General features: G+C 37.9%; 1 protein-coding gene across 1 annotated transcript in view; it reads right to left on the bottom strand.

The window, feature by feature from the left end:
• The window catches only part of LOC142319360 (protein-lysine N-methyltransferase SMYD4-like), a 52,988-nt gene that overhangs the window by 33,912 nt on the left and 1,327 nt on the right, over positions 1-17,749 (bottom strand). The window contains exons 2-5 of the mRNA XM_075356562.1: positions 11,558-11,760; positions 6,615-6,786; positions 3,709-3,853; positions 70-260 (exon numbers count right to left, since the gene is read on the bottom strand). Of these exons, the coding sequence (XP_075212677.1) occupies positions 70-260; positions 3,709-3,853; positions 6,615-6,786; positions 11,558-11,752 (703 nt within the window). The 5' untranslated portion in view covers positions 11,753-11,760. The remainder of the gene's footprint in view (positions 1-69; positions 261-3,708; positions 3,854-6,614; positions 6,787-11,557; positions 11,761-17,749) is intronic.

Genomic DNA, 17,749 nt, shown 5'->3' with positions numbered 1-17,749 from the left:
TATTGTTGAGAATTACATTTCTTTGTAAAAGCTGAGTAAAATATATTTATTTAAATGACATGAATTTACCTCTTATTTTACTTTTTGCTGCATCTTCAACAGGAGATATTTCTTCAATAATTTTGAATTTTAATTCAATTTTTTTCTTCCAGTCAAAATCATTCTCTGTAAGTTTTGAAACAATTTTTAATGCAACAAGTGCTTTAGTTTTCTCGTTCATTCCCATGTAACATTCAACCATTCGATAGTAAGCTTCTGCCCTTAAAATGTTTTCATAAAGAAATAAAATTAAAATTCTTTTTCTGTTAATTTAAACTGGCACTGACTGCTGTGGTAAATAGCCACTGAATACCAAAAATATATGAACAGCTACATATCTAAAGCGCATCAATGAGTATTTATTAACTTCAGTTCTATCTATGAGGACCAGTAATTAAATGAAACACTGACCAACCCTTAAGTTGCTCAGCCGCATCCATAATGCGGACAATTAATTCCTCAAGATAATGTACTTTTGTTATGTATACAATATTTATCATCCATCCCTAGATACAAAAATCTAAAACTGTTAGACCAGGCGATCTTGGTGGGCAGGAATATGGACCTCCACGACCGATCCATTTCTTAGTGTAATGATATTTTAAATGAGTGATTACAAATCGAAGTATACACAATTACAAATGAAATATACATTTTGATAGCTTATTAAAAATTTATTTTTTTAGAGTTGAAATGATTTCTTACATGATTATATAGAAGAATTCTTTAAGTTTTTATTTATAAATAAATGTTCAATGTGTGCATCGTTTATAACATGACGGATATCAACACCGTAGTCGAATTCGTCCCAAACACGTGTAAGCATATGCCGGTCAACGGTAGCAACAGCATTTGTGATGCGTTGTTTTAAGTCGTCGATATCAACAGGAGTGGTGCAAAAACTTTATCATTTACATAATCCCATAAACAGTAGTCGTAAGACATTAAGTTTGGACTACGTGGTGGTGGCCAACGCTTAAACACAATGTTTTCCTCACTTGCACGGCCAATCCATCGTCTGTGAAGGCGTTCATTCAGGTAATTTCTGACTTGTAAGTGCCAGTGATGCGGAGCTCCATTTTATACAAAACGAAGTTGCCACTCTGAGGCAATAGCCATTCAGTTAACATGTCCAGACAAATTACTCCGGTTATTATCATTTCATGAAAAACGAACGGCCGTACACCCCTTCACGACATACAGTACTTCCTGTTCCCCATATTCTTAAACTATGTCTATTAACTTTTCCACTAATGTGAAACGTACATTCATCACCAAAAATTAGGCGATGAAAAGAGCCATTGTCATTTTCAACACATTCCTACAACTCCACACAGAAATGTTTAGTAAGACTTTATCGTCGACATTTAAACTTTGTACTAACTGTAATTTGTAAGGCGTCATTTTCAAACGTTTCCGAAGAATTTTCCACACAGTTGGGTGAGGAACTTGCAATTCTAAACTTGCTGACCTAGTCGATTTGTCTGGGCTACGTTGATACACATCACAAACATGATCAATTCGTTCTTCTGAAATAGGTCTTCCAGCACTTTTCTTTTTACACAGACTCCCTGTTTTGAAACTGTTTATTCCAGTTATAGATTGATTTTCTTGTTGGTGGTGATTTACCATATTTTGTTCTGAAACGTCGCTGCACGACAGTAACCGAGTTTGTTTTGGCTAATTCGAGCACATAAAAAGCTTTTTCTGCTGCAGTAGCGGCAATCTTGCCAAACTGATAACATGACACATAAATCAGTGACATTAGCAATATATCAAATATACCGTCTTAAACTTTAAAAAATTCCCTGTAAAACCATATCATTTATTGTATTCACATACACCAGTTTAATTTTTTATAAGCTATCGAAAGTGTATATTTCATTTGTTATTAACACATGAATGATATAAGGTAAATACATTAAGTTGCTAAAATAATTACAAAATAATTCACATTTCAAAAGACATCAAAAATTATTTGAACATATATTTATGTATGAGTTGAACGAGGTGCAGAGAATTCACATATTTTAAAAATACTGTAATTGATATTATTTAAAAACGTATTAACAGAATATCATTGTTTCTGTAAAAGACAATTTTTTAATCGTATTGTAGATAAATTGATGGGAAAATTATTTTAAATGTGTTTGGTAATTTATAAAAATAGCAATAGAAAAAATAAAACACTTTCATTAGCTAAAATATTGTGTTGAGTTACACAAAACCAGTTCCCTTGTCTGGTTTAATTAAGATAGATATTGTTATTTTTTAAGAATAGATAAATATTCACTTTTGCAAACATTACACAGTCATAAGTAAACACATTTATAGGCACCAAATAGTAATCTGATAGGATATTCTTGTATCTTGAAAACGTTTTCTGACTTTTTGAGAGAGCTCCAAGAGATGAATCTGATGTTCACAATTTACATATTTGTTTAAAAACACGAATCTTTCCAATTTGGTTCAGTATAAGCTGAATCAAATCTCATTATAAATTTTTTTAGTAGTTTACTTCAAAATATTTTCAATTATCTTTGTGACAGCTTCAATAACTGCTGCAGCTGTTGTCATACTTGCGCCTATTGATATTATTGCTGATATAAATGTGGATATTTATTTAAACAAATTATTAGTTTATATTAATGAAGTTACACTTCTTTTGGCGCGTTAGGAGAGTGAAAATACACTCTAATCAGAGTGTATTTTCAGCAAGTTACGGAAGTTGCGCGCGCCGATGTAACACACCATGAAGATTTGCGCAGGCAAACTTCAGGCCCATGAAGTTTGCCTTAGTGTCTAATTCAGTCAGTCGTTCAATGCAATTAAATGATTAGCACGTGTTGTAAACATAGCAGATATTGATTTGTAATAAATATATATTTATATACACGGATTTCTGAAGACGGATATTTTAAACTGTGAATATTGTTGTTCGTATTCATAAAACTTTATTTATATATAGGCCTTATTTATTTATGCATCAAGATTTGAGATTATATTTATTTAAGTATAATTTTTTATGAGTAAAATTATATTTTTTAATGACACAGTAGAAAATAGCACACAGCAGATAAATTCTTGATTTTGCATAAATAATTTTAAATTTACAAAAAAAAATTGATAAAATATACTATTATAAAATATAACTATTTGTATCATATTTTTCATATCATAAGCCGCTGATAACCCTCGTGCCTATTCAATCGTCATCCGAAGAATTAATGGAAGTAAACTAATCGAAATATATTGGATGAATTTTGTGTTATATGACAACGAATACCTCAATACTTTTTAAACTGTATAAAATAAATATTATTTAATTTAAGTGTTATTTATTCAAACTTTATTCACAGTATTTAATGTCGTCTATCGATCGTTAGACTCATTTCAAATTTGTTTGATTGCGTAAAAAAATTATTTTTCTATTCACGCCAAAGAAGTATAAGTTCATACTTGCGTACATAAGTACACACGAGCTTTTCTATAATTATAATTATATTATTAAAATAATATTACTATTTTATATTATTTTAATTTAAATTTATAATTATTATTTTATTACTCTTTTATTTAAAAGAGTCAATTTCATTTAAAAATATTAACAGCAATTATAATTACTTAATTTGATATTTTTTTTAATATTATGTAAAAGTGTTTTTTTACCTGTATGATTCTGGAAGTTTTTCCTTGATAGCAAACTGTATATCAGTAAGAGCTAACTGATATTCTTTTAGTGAAATAAGAACAGCTGATCGTTCCCATAAAGCAAATGCAAGGCTTAAACCATCATCAACACTGGTTTCACATCCTGAAATGTACGTATGAATGTAACATTTTTTAAAAGATAAAACTTTATCAAAATTTGTTTATCTTTTACTTAATTAAACAATTTTGTTAATTGTACAGTTTTTTTTTACCCATAGTTAGATTCTACAGATTTTGTTACATTTTTAGCTATTTAATAAAGTTGACGACAAACTTAAAAGAACATTTTTTTTGTTAAAAAACAATTTAAAAATTCATTTGGAAAGATATATAAATTTGGAAAGAATTTTTCAATTTTTGTGTAAGAAAAATTAATCGCTCTCACAATCTTATTTATAAAAATATGTTTTTTTTTTTTTAATTTTGGTCTGTGGAATGTATTTCTGAAATTTATGTATATTTCTACAATGAACAGCTTATCTTTTATATTGTGCTTTATACGTATTATTTTCTGAAGTGGAAATACAAATATTATTTACTGTAAAATAAAGACTTTACAATAACAGAAAGTACTGATTTTTGGATAAACGTAGTTTGTTTAGGTAAGCCGGCCTCCGTGGCGCGAGTGGTAGCATCTCGGTCTTTCACCCGGAGGTCCTGGGTACGATCCCGGTCAGGCATGGCATTTTTCACACACGCTACAAAGCATTCATCTCATCCTCTGCGGAAAAATTAATTTACTAATAAACAAATACAAATTTCTAGCTAACTTTATAGAAAATTTAATTATGAGAAAATTGATGTAAATAACATCTATTTAAATAAAACACAAATTTAAGAAGTTCAACCTTAATTACAAACAAAACACAAAAACTGGATCGGAAAAGTGATACGATTTTAAACCGAACAATTAACATACAAATGGTGAAAATTAAAAAAATAAATTTGAAAAACATTCTTAAACACATTAAGCATTCTTATTTTTTCATAAGTTGGCAATAACAGCTATCAACAATTCCGTTTAGTGTCTAGCGTATGAATATTCATTTGAGTGGTGTTTGTGGTGTAATTGTTCGCTTAGTCACCCACAATGGGTGATACCACAAATTTGTTTTCATTTGCAGAAATGACGGACATGTTAATTTATAGTAAAGTAAATAAATATGGGTTTTCTGCTGTGTGTGAATACCGGGAAAATTATCCAGATCGAAGAGTAAAACATTCAAGTCTTTGGAGAGGCGAGTTCGAGAAACAGGCATACTTAAACCACAACGATTTGATGCTGGTCGTGGACATTTTGTGAGAAATGCCAACGCTGAAGAAGCAATACTGAATGCGGTACAAGAATCTACCACTCAAGCATCAGAAGGTTGTTGTCACATTCATGTTTCGCAATCAAGTGTGTGGTGATGTTACAGGAATAAAAATTATATGTATTACATACATCATATGTGTATGAGTTATTACCATATGATTTTGATAAACGGATGAAATTTTGTAGGTGGTTAATTAGAAGATGTAATCATTCCGATTTCCTAAGTAATATTCTAACTGATCAATCCCGTTTTTCAAGAAATGGCATTGTAAATGATCGAATACTCACACTTGGGCAGAAGAAAATCCCCATGAGACTGATACAAATTATTTCCAACGCGCTTTTTCGATTAATGTGTGCTGTGGTCTTCTTGGTGATAATCAAGAAGTGTACCGGAAACGACATAGTCGGTTCCGGTACACTTCTTCTCGAAGATTAGAGGCAGGCGATAAAAGAGATCCACCGTCTGAACTGCCATGCCGGTACGTGGGGAGGACCTCTTAGAGTTGAAGGACGCTCTCCTGGGTTGTGCTTTACTTGATTGTATGTCTGGCCCAGGGGAGTAAGAGATAATGAAAAAAAAAAAACATTTAGTAAGCAACGGTTGGTCGAAACGGACCAGTAAAATCATCTTGATCTCTCGATCTCACGCCAGCAGCAGACTTTTTCCTTTGGGGTTGAATGAAGTCGTTAGTCTATTCTGCTTGTACTGGCGTAAAAAGATTGAGACTTTGTATAATAAAAGCTGGAGCTACTATTAGGAATAATAATGATGCTATTAGATGTGCCTGGCAAGCATGAATTCGCCGAGCTAAACTATGCATTGAATAGAACGGCGGTCACATTAAGCGATTGCTTTGAAGAAATGTTTGCAGCTTACCAAGTAATCATTTCGATATATAATAATTTTTATTTTTTTTTAATTTATTTTTTCTATTATTGGTAAGTTTTCTTTTCATTTTCATTTATTTAATGGTGGCCAAACATTGATGAAAATTGTTCTGTTTCAAATAATATCACTTTTCCTTATTCTGTTTGTCTGTTATGTTTCAAGTTGAACTTCTCAAATTTGTGTTTAATTTTAATAGATGTTATTTATATCAATTTTCTCAGAATTAAATTCTCTACAAAGTTGACTAGAAATTTGTATTTGTTTATCGGTAAATTAACAAAGTTATTTTATTCCAAACATAAAAAAGCGTATTTTGCAACAAAACGTTTTCGTGTTTTCCCCGTTTTTCTTAACACCTAAGTGAGATAGAGGTCTGGAACCACTTTTATTCACCTTCTTAGATCAAAAACATAAGCAGAAAAGTAACCCCTAGATTTGTAACCCAAGAATTTTAGTATGGTTTAATTTCATAGAGGGAATAGAAAGCAGGACTAAATGTTCCACGAGCCACGACTTCCTAACAAACAAATTCTGAACTATGTTTATATGAACCTTTGTTCTTTTGGTTATAAAATCGTATCCCGAGAGATTGCCGTGCAATTTGAAAACACTCTGTGCATCTGTACGTATTAAGATTACAAAAATCGATTGACTGACCTGCACGTGGAGCTCTTATTACACTTTGTGATAGCAATTGAAGTGCTCGTTCATATTTTCCTTTTTCAGCTGTACGTTGACCTTCTATCCGCCGCTGTTGAGCAATACGTCCAGATTTACTTCGAAATAAAGTCTGAATATTTTGTAGCGGACCATGCACTGCTTCAAATATCTACAAAAACAGTTAACACTTAAAGATACATTATGACTTTTCACACTTTTTTTAGCATTAATTTCTATCCATTAATACTTTAATCTACGAAACAACTATCTAGGAAGTAAACGTAGTTATTCACTGAAATTAACCTCAGATTTTTTAATTAAATCATATTTCGTATAAGAATTTATTTATCATACATCCTTTTATTCTCAGATAAATTACAACAGCTTAAAAATTGGTCAGTTTGTAAGGGATGTAGTTAAAATCCTACTGCTTAGGATCTTATATGATTTTTATTTAAAACTTATGAATTTTAGAATGATTTTGAGATATGTATTTTTTTATTTTTCGATGATAGTTTTATTTTTAGTTGATCTAATTCATTTAAACCTTTTTCTCTTGACTCCTAATTATATCTGTGATTATTTTTCTATATCTCTCTACTTATGTCATTTATACTTTAAAAACTACTTGTAAAAAAAGGTTTTAACTATTTATAAAGATGAGTACCACTTTATTTTAAAATTCTTAACCTGTACTTGGAAACCTGCCTTTATCTGCCTGCGTTTCATATTAATATATCATTTCTTCTTTTTTCTTTTGTAATGAGTTTTTTGTCACACTACGTATTTTGTCACAGTTGGTATTTTTATTAAGGCAATCCCTTTTACCTTCAAAGGAATTCACTATCAGTTTATGATAAGGGCATTAGCCTGTTTAATATTACATACTTTAATAGAATTAAGGTATCATTTGTTCAGCAAGGTTCATGTTTGAAAGGAAATCTTTCTTTTTACCATAAAAATACCTTTATTTATGATATTTATTTATACAAAAAAATCAAATACAAAATAAAAATTACAAAAACAACATATCTATGTTTTTTGAACCAGATTCTTAAAAAATCAAAACTAACTGAGAGTTTGAATGATTACTAATTTTTGATCAGGTACCATAATCTCATGTCCAAGAACTGAAGGATGCGACTGTGATTTTATTGAACAGACGGATAGTATGAAATACCTAGGTTTGAATATTATAGTAAATTATGTTGGAATAAGCATTTAATATTTTAAGGAATGAAATATAAAATTTTGTGGGAAAATTTTATTATTTAAGACATTCTGTCCTATCAGTGTTTTAAAAATACTTTTTATTGCTATGCTTGAGTCCATGTTAAACAGGATTGAGTGTTAGGTAATGGTACAATGCGTCAGCTTTCAGCCCTTCAGCACACAATTACTGGTTAGAAACATGTTATGTGAGTTATATGCAAAATGATAGATAAAAGCCACTCATATTCACTTTAAAAGCAATTTATTTTGCTTCCCTTGGAGCACTTATATTTTTACAAAGCACTTCATATTTTCTGTCTTTGGAATGATGGTAGGGTTGATACTCTAGTTGAGTGGCACTGTGAAATAAAGGAAACCTCATATTGCCTAAATTGATAAGGGAGTATTTTAAAAGATTTTAGAAGTGCTTAGCACTAAAAATTTTTACATGTCTGTTGAAATGAAGTGTCTGAAATCAGCTTACCAAGTTATATAAGAATTGTAATAATCTAATATGTTCATAAATTATTTATTTCAGTATGAGAGTTAATTTTGATCTCCAAATTAAAATTGCTTTTAATAATGAAAAATGTGGGTTGAAGAGGGAAAAATTTTATTTCATTTATTTAAAACCCTGCGCCTCCGAGTGTGAGTCGGCCTTTGGTAGGGGTTGTCAAAGCCCTTATTGCTAGGTGCGAGTCCTGGGATGTCAGTATCGTGGGTCAGGCAGTACCTGATTCCCTGGCCCAGGTTAAATTTGTGGGAGGCAACTGACTGGAGGGAACCCAGGCAGCTTCAATGATCCAGGGCATGCCCAACCGTCTCTCCACCTGCACCTTGTGACATATTTACTGGCAAAACAGTAGGATATGAAGACTTCATCATCCACAACTTCTGTGGTAGATGGTCCATGTAAAAACTTCGTCTTGGAGAGCCTCTGCCTTCGCAGGTGAAGAGAAGGAAGAACGTTGAGTTTTGTATTGTAGAGAAAAAGGATCGAACTAAGTTTCAACCTAAGAGCAGCGGACCAATTCCAAAGTATTTGACCATTAAAAGTAAGAAAATTTTTCTATAGACAGTGGTTTTGTGATCGCTTGAGGGATCAAGGAAGCTGCAGGCGAACATGTTTAAGAGATTAGGAAGACTGCTATGGGACTGTTCGAAAAATGTCAACAAGAAATGTTGACAAGAAAATGTCAATGACCTACAGTCGTCACGGCTACTGAAGCCAAACAGATTGGACTATTCCATATTGAAGTTTTACCACATGGTACGCTTAATACTTCCGAGGATGTTATGTGCAGGGATTTGCTAAACTGCACAGAAGGAGAAATCATCGGGTTGTTGCATGTCGACGATTGAACACACAACGCAAAGAAGTCTCATTCTCCATGTCGCTTGTCCTGAGGTTTAATGGACCTAAGTGTCCCGAAAAAATAAAGGCTGGATTTCGTAAACTAAATGTTCGTCCTTTCATCCCGATTCGGGATGTCAATTCGTCCATCCCGACTCCTGACATACAAAATGAGTTTTGGTTATCAGAAGTTGATGGACGACCAGCGCGATGGACGAGAAAACCAGTCTGTGCTTGCGGAGATTACTTCCAAATTGTAGGGGCCGAAGCAGCAGAGAAGGATGCTGCTGTCTAGAGTGATATACTCCACGTTACGTTACGGTGCCGAGATATTGGGAGGGGTCATTAGATACGGTATGTACAGGGATGCTCTCGAATCAATACACAGAAGGAGCTGCCTCCGTATTACAGCTGCATACCGTACGGTTTCTGGAGAGGCAGTTGGAGTGTTGGCGGGAATATTACTTGTCGATCTGGAGATCACCCGAAGAAAGAAGATTAAAGAGCAAAGGGCGTCAAAACCTGCGGAAAACAGGAGAGTGACTAGCTCCATCATGGAAAAAATGAGGAGAGAATGGAAGATGCGGTGAGACACTAGTGTTAGAGGCCGATGGACACACCGCATAATTAGGGACCTGAGAAGTTGGTGCGAGAGGACCCATGGCTCGCTGGATTACTGTCTCACATAGTTTCTAGCGGGTCATGGGAGGTTCACAGAATACCTTTTTAGGTTTAAGCTAGATCACTCCGCTAATTATCAGCATACAGTTCATGTTGTACTATGTAGACGAGGAAGAGACAGCATATCACGTCTTATTTCGCTTCCCCCGATTTGAGGATGCAAGGAAGGAAATATTGGAGATCATATATAAAAGGGAAATGTTCCTCCCAGAGGAACTGCAGCAGATCATGTTAGAAAGCGCGGAAAATTGGAGGGCTGTAGCAAGGTTTGCTAGGAAGATCATAGAGGAGCTGTATGTCTGGGAAGAGTCATGCAGAGGTTGAAGAAGGGGTCGTCAGAGGGTGCGGGGGTGGACAGGCACGCCGCTGAGAGCCTAGGGGGTTCCCCGTACGTGTGGGGATCGCCTGGGTGCAATGAGGTCGTGGGCACTACGCTCTCGCGTCCGGTGGTAACCGTGAGGTACGTATACTACAGTGTTCGATTGTCTGTGAGGTGTTTGTTTATGTGATTGGATGTGGCTGGGTTTGATGTGATGTGTGGAATGTACGGCGTGAGGTATTATTTCTGAGTGATGATTGGATGTTGCGGAGTGTGTGGTGAGATTTAGTCTGATGTTTGGTGTCTTGTGAGTGTGAGGTCCATGTAAATGTGTCCGAGGGCGTATTCCCCCTTCCTGAAGTAATGCACACCAGCTGTATCAGGAAGGTGGGTAGCCAGGGGTGGAGGTTTAGTCGGTAGTGCGCAGGAACACATATGCATTTAATAACATCTTGCGGAACCTGTTAGCGAGCCCGCACTGCTCAGGCGCCCGTAATTGGGGTTCCTCAACCTCTTTAAAAAAAAAGCCTTAGCCAATTTAGTGCATCAGATCATTAATCAGAAGATTAATAGTCGACCAATTAGGGATAGCAGCCCAAAGTCGACAAGGATGAAAACATATGCTATTGAATAAAATAGTTTGTTTCTACTGAGGACTGAGCGAGCCTTCAATCAGTTCCAAGGTCAAGGACAGCGAACGCAAAATAGACAAAAGCTTGCAGCCAGAGTAAAAATACCAAAAATCTCCAAGCAGTAAACTAAGAAAATAGAAATAAAAATGGTAGAAAAAGAATATTAAGGAAAAATAAAAATGGAGCCCCAAAAGCACGGAAGCCTTTAAGTGAGAGGGCGAGTATTTCAGCCGCTCCACAAGTATTAGCGGAAAGTGCATCGAGTCTAGACTCAGATGCACTACTGACCACAGCATCGTCCAATACCGGTAGCAAAGGATCCTTCGTGCTTTACTGCGGAGGATCGGATGATTCTATCTCCGCGGCCTCATATACCTTGGAATTTGACACCGAGGCCTTAAGGAAGATGGAAAAGAGAAGCAAAAAAGGATGACCTAAGGGTAAACCTAGGCGATAAAATTTAAGAAGCGATTGTTTTTGTGTTACTTTTGAAGAATTTTAATAAAAGGTGTAGCTTTTAATTTTTATATGACTTTAAGTGTTTCTGATAGTTTTTGAACACCTTTCATTAGAAGTGATTTGTGTGCTATTAAGTGGTAAGGACCTTTACTACGTCGCTAGTATTTTTATTGGGGAGGAAAATAAATTTGTATTTTTCTTCTTTTCTTGATGTGGAAAAGAGCTAATGACCACAGTAGTCAATCCACCTAAAACTTAAAAAAAAAAAAAATCATTTAATTACCTTCTTGTCATGAAAACATTTATTTATTTTTTCCTGATCGGTTTGCAATGATCCAAATTGTTTCACCCACTCAGGTCCCGCAGTTTCTGTCACATGATCTGCAAAACTTTGAAAAAATCCTTTCTTGTCTGATTGCAGTGTTGCAGCACTACATATTGATGTGTAGTAGTCATCTTGACTTTGCCATGATAACATTTTATATACTGAAAACATATACGTTTAGAAAATAAACAGATTATTAATTTTAACTGAAAAAAATCTGGCAATTCTTGCCAAATAATCTTGGTGAAAAAAAATTGTTGAATTATTAAAGGCTGATACAAATTCGGTTTAACATTAACTTAATATTAGCTTTATATTATATATATATATATATATATATATATATATATATATATATATATTATAATGGGGCTGCATAACTGGCTTCCCACAATCATATTCTAGTTGGCTAGCAAGAACCTGACTGTAAAAGTGTAGGTTGGCATTTTTGTGGTAATACAACAACAGAAAATATGCCCTGAGTTTTATAAAATGGTTAAAATGATTACATAATTTTAATGTTTTATTCGATTACAGAACGAATCTTAAGTGAATGGCAAATTGAGAATTTAAACTAGTGAATATTATAGAACATGTTCTCCAAATTTAAAAACAAGTTTTTAAATACGTACATAAAATTACATATTTATTTTGTATATATATATATACACACACATGCCCATGAGGGCTAGTCAAAAGTTATTTACACTTTCGCCATAACACAACTTCAAGGTTGTCATAATTCCTTCTACCCATGCTTGCCTATAGTTGGTGTGACGTGTGCGAAAGTTGATCCCGATTGCGTCATTTGCTTTCCGACTTTTACGACTATTACAATGTAACCATGTCCGCAACGCTAGCAGTTTGCACCAAGGAGAGAAGAACAGTGATCCGATTTCTCTGGTATGAGGGTGTGAAAGGAGCTGAAGTTCATTGTAGACTTTTATCACAATACCGAGACATCCTGATCTCATAACGGACACCCTCTATGCGACGGTTTAGGTAGCCACGTTACCTCCTCCGTACCTAGCTCTGATGGGCTTTACCAGAGGTCATCTTCAAAACCTCGGCAAAAAGCATCTCTCAGCCTTGTTCTTGCCTCAGTCAAGATGCCACCAATGCGAATGCCACATGTGACATTCCAACGGTGAAACAAAACAGAAGGAACTGAAATCACAACTACCTACCCGAAATAGGAAAAAGTTGAGTTCAACACGCAAAGTTAGTGCCAAACATAACACGAAGACAAGAAACAATAACAAAACATAAAACCAAAAACAACTACAAAAATATAAACCATAAGACAAGACAAAAACAAAACAAAACGTAGGATAAGGCAAATCCAAGCGGAACCCTAAACTCCTTCAGGAATCCTTTCCCTTGCCAAGTAAATGATGAAATTCTCAAGATCGCCTAGTCAGCTCGGTTCCCCCAATTTACACGGAGATCTAACGCAGACCCGAAAATATTGAGCCAAGTCTCCGTCCGCATTAGCGTACTCGTACTTAGCGCATAATTGGTTTGCTTGGTACTTCTCCTACCACATCCCATTCAGTCGCCCTAAAGCATACGACCAAATATCTGTGCCACAAACGGCTACTGAGCCTTCGAAACACTTTAGCGACCAGTATCCTAAATAGCTTCTAGGGCTTACCTAACAGCGTGAGCGGACTATTCGCGGTGCCATACACCGGCCTACGTGCCCCAGCCGTTCACTTGTCATATATTTGCTAAAATGGGTAGGCGCACACCGTCAACTGCTAAAAATATATATGACACCCATAAATTAAAACTCATTTCGTTTAGACAGTAAGTCGTTGCCACGCGTAGGTCGCTGACTGCCAGCAAGTATTTGTCCACCATTTTAAAGCGCTTGGAGCCTTAATTGGCTGGTAGTCGGCCATATATATATCTAGGTTAGCTTTCCACAGCAGTGCGGTAGGAGTATTTTCCCCTTAGGTAAACTACTGATGTCGGACAAAGCAACCGCATCAAGGAACTCGCACACGGTACGAAAATGCGGCTCTCGCCACAATTGACTCGCCGCTTGTGAGTGGCCAATTTTTCCCTTGACCTCTAGGTTTCAGGGTGGCCCGGTCTCTGGCCCCCCCAAGTGCAGGGCAGTCAAACATCAGAAGTTCATTTGGCTGGACCTCCCCACAGACGCACAACTCATCAGCTGCCAGGCGGAACCGATACAGATATTGGTTTAAATTAACATGAATGGCGAGCACCTGGGCACCCGTTGCCTTTAAAAACGAAGGATAGGCATACCATCCCCCCAGATCCTGTATAAATTTATACAAAGATCTTCCCTTAGTCGTAGCCTCGTAGGAAGTTGTTTTAAAAACACAAGTGTATACTATTAATGTCCTGCGCTGGGCACTTCTTAAATTCTGAATAAGTGCTCTATTTCTGTCCAATCTATGCGCCCAAACGGACGCAAATGACGGCCCGACAGCCTATAATCTTTCCGAACAATCCTCCTAAGCTTGTGCATAACAGAGACGGCGTCCGCCGCTACTTGCCTAATGTGGTTGCTAAACTGCAACTTCTTATCAAACAAAACACCTAGGTACTTATGAACTCAAACTCGGCTGATTACACAGCCTTTATACTTAATGTGGAGGTTACGACTGTACGATTATTTGTCTTCAGCCTTGAGAAGCATAAACTTCGTCTTGGGCACAGAGATCTTCAAATTTTGCATGTCCATCCAGCCCTCCGCGGTTGACAAAACCGCCTGCGCCCGGTCTTCTAGCTGCGGTTGTGAATTACCACGAACTAACAGGAGACAGTCATCGGCGAAAGCCTGGGCCGTGACCCCGTCTGGGAATGTCAGTTTCAGAAATCCGTCAAATACCAGGTTCCACAGCAGGGGACCGAGAACGGAACTCTGCAGGCTTCCCCTGGTGACAGACTTTTCCACAGCCAGGTGCGCATCTCTAAACAAAGCCGTACGGTTAGACAAATAGTCACGCACTACGGCCTGCAGGGCTACGGGAACATTGGGGCGTTCCAGCTCATAGAGAACAGAACTCCAACACAAGGAAGGAAATGCTGCCTCTATGTCAATAAAAATTGCCAAAACATATTTACAGTCGGCGCCTTCCACCTCGGCATGAGCATTTAAGACTCAATCCTCGGTGCCAACTCCTTTCAAGAAGCCATACTGGCCTCGATTTAGAAGTGAGTTCATACCGATACTTTCCCAGAGCCGTTACACAACCAGCCTTTCAAGCAACTTGCCGATTACCGGCAAGAGGATGATGGGTTGACTGCTGATCTCACTCGGATCCTTTCCTGATTTTAAGAGCACCCTCACTAAAGCCACCTTGCAACAAGTCGGAATGCAACCCCAGCTTAGGCACTCCGAGAACAGCCTGCCAAGCGGTTCTCTTATGACAGGCAGCAGATGATAGAAAATATCCGGGTCAAGTTGGTACGGGTTCCACAGCCCGTACGCCAGGGAATGGTGTCTCATCCGCCCTAACGCCGTCTTCTGCTTCACCCTCCGGAGCATCTGGACACAGAGTATCCAGGAAAGCCTGGTAAGTCGCCACAGATGTTAAAGTGTGTTCACGACCACCAAACCCGCATCGAACACTTGACAGCACGTGCAATGGTTTTGGCCGGTAACGTGACTTTGCGAGCTGCCAGGGGCTGCGCTGCAACTCGCGCATGGTGTCTTGCCAAAACTTGAGTACAGCTTGACGGCATGAAATCGCTCATTACGGGCGCACCGGTAGATCCGCAAACCCTCAGCTCGCACGTCATCAAAGATAATTCCCGTTAGGTGGCGACGCTGGTATCTTCTCTTAGCGGTCCTAACTCTTGCGCGCAGCACGCTAAGGTCAGAGAATCACCACTTTTTCCGAGTTTCCGCACGCGTTTAACAGAGGCTCCCTGGAAGCAGTGGTCATAACGGCTCCAGGCACTCTCCGATTAGCGGAGTGGCCACTGCCTAAGGGTCCGTCCATTGGCCGCCGTAGGACCCTATCGCAGCCAGTCTTGATAGCCCGGCCGAATTGTTCAGCCATCAATTACACCTACTCCCTGTGCCATTCCAACCCCTGTAATCCAGCAGCACACTCGTGCCGCAGCCTGTGCATCCAGAAGACACCCAACGAGACCGACCGGATCACGATCGCAGAGAGCGGTCGTTCCCCACGAGAATAAATAACATCAACCCCGTGGAAGTCGACCCCCCCCCCTATCCTCGACCGTATACGGCTCCTGGACCAAGAGGACCTCGAGGTCGTACTCCTCAAGAATCCTCATGGCTTCATTGGTGGCCGTCCGGGAACGATGCAGGTTTAACTGTCCCAGTCGCGAGCGTTCTATATGGTGACGATTCTGGAAAGCTTTCCCTAATTCAGGCGTCGCCATACGCCTTATTATGTACGAACTTCGCCTGGGCTATGTCGTGCGACCTGCATTGTTTACCCCTGTCACGGCGTCCCGCTCAAAGTCTTTCGCCAAGGCACAGGAGCACACTTTGCAGGAGCAATCTTATTAGGGCAGTTAAATTCCCTGTGCTTAGCAAGGGCGCAATGACCACACATCTTCTACTACAGCGGAGAGAGGTGTGACCAAAGCCTTGACATTTGAAGCACCGGGGTACTTCTGTATGATCGACGACCCTGCAAGAGGTCCACCCAAGGAACAGCCGACCAGTCGGATCTTAGGCAAGATCTCAATTATCGAGTGGCTCTTTGAGGCTTCTTTTAGTCCCAACTGCTGGACCACCCTGGTTCCCTTGAGGAAGTCCTCGGCAGCCATACTCAATGCTGGATTTTGACTGTGTATCCCCTTGAAAATTTCGGGCTCCTCTGCCCTCGTTGTCCTTGGCAAATCGTACACCAATATTTGTGGCCTCCGCTCGGCCAGCAACTCAGCCTTCAGCCCGTTCTTTTTCAGAACGTCGGCCCCCAGCAGCCGCTTCACTTGCTTCTCGTTTACGATCTCCAGGACCACTCCATGGTCCCTTGTTTTTGTGACCCGTGAGATCTGGTACATTTCTCTCCGCGGTCCAGGACCTTTTTCAGGGTCAGCTCCGTCACCGCAGACGAAGCTCCCGCACCACTTAGGGCATATGTAAAGAACATGATAGGCATCTTCCAACTGTCCACATATCCCAGTAGCTTTTACATTTTAACCTATCCGCCCAAAAAGGCGCCGCATATAGCATAATTGCCTCGCACACGCCCTTATACAGAATACTCATGGTCATAAAATTAAGACTCCAGTCAGAATTGACCGCACGTTAAATACAAAAGAAGGCACTATAGGCCTTCTTCGCGACGTATTGAAGGTGCCTCTTAAATTAGAATGTCTCATCAAGAAACACCCCGAGGTATTTTTTAATTTGAACGTACTTGATACGATGGCCTGACATTGAAACACGTACTTGCCGACTCACTGCCAAACGCGCTTTGAAAAGCATCATCGTGGTCTTCTCCTGGCTGAACATCATCTTATGTTATCGTGGTTTTTATCCTGGCTGAACGTCATCTTATGTTGATGACCTTTCAACTCAAGTATCCTGCAAGCTTGAGTGGCTCGGTGTTCAACCTCCCTCCGCGAGCATCCTTCGACCAGCAGGAGCCCATCGACAGCATAAGCCATAATACGACACCCGCTGATCAATCTCGGGAGAATGTCTCCACGGAGACATTCATAATAACAGGACGTTATGTCGACACAATTTTAAACTCATGACGACCACTGTTATATTTTATACACTTTACATAAACAAATTTACATATGAAAACGAGGTTTTAATTTTATTAAGAATATAATATACGTTTTTAAGTTCCTGATGATGTAATTCTACACTGAAAGCGCTTGAACACATATAAAAAAATTGTTAGTAAGTGGATTTTTTAATTATGAATTATATAATCATACAAACGGACCATGTTTGATAAAATTATTGTAAGTATTATATTCAAAAAACAACTTAACCACTACACACAGTAGCATACAAAACCTTAAAAATAATTAATACTAATAGACTTTCACGGGATCCCGCATCATCAGTCGGTACAGAATTCTATTATTAAGTCAACAAATAATAAAAAAGAAATAAAAACTTAAAAATTTAGAAAACAAACACTAAAAACCACAATATTTCTTTCTTTTTATGTT

This window comes from Lycorma delicatula, chromosome 2, assembly GCF_047948215.1.
Source record: "Lycorma delicatula isolate Av1 chromosome 2, ASM4794821v1, whole genome shotgun sequence".
Classification (NCBI taxonomy): Eukaryota; Metazoa; Arthropoda; class Insecta; order Hemiptera; family Fulgoridae; genus Lycorma; species Lycorma delicatula.
The sequence above is the reverse complement of the archived record's forward strand: the minus strand, read 5'-3'. Positions and strand labels throughout refer to the sequence as shown.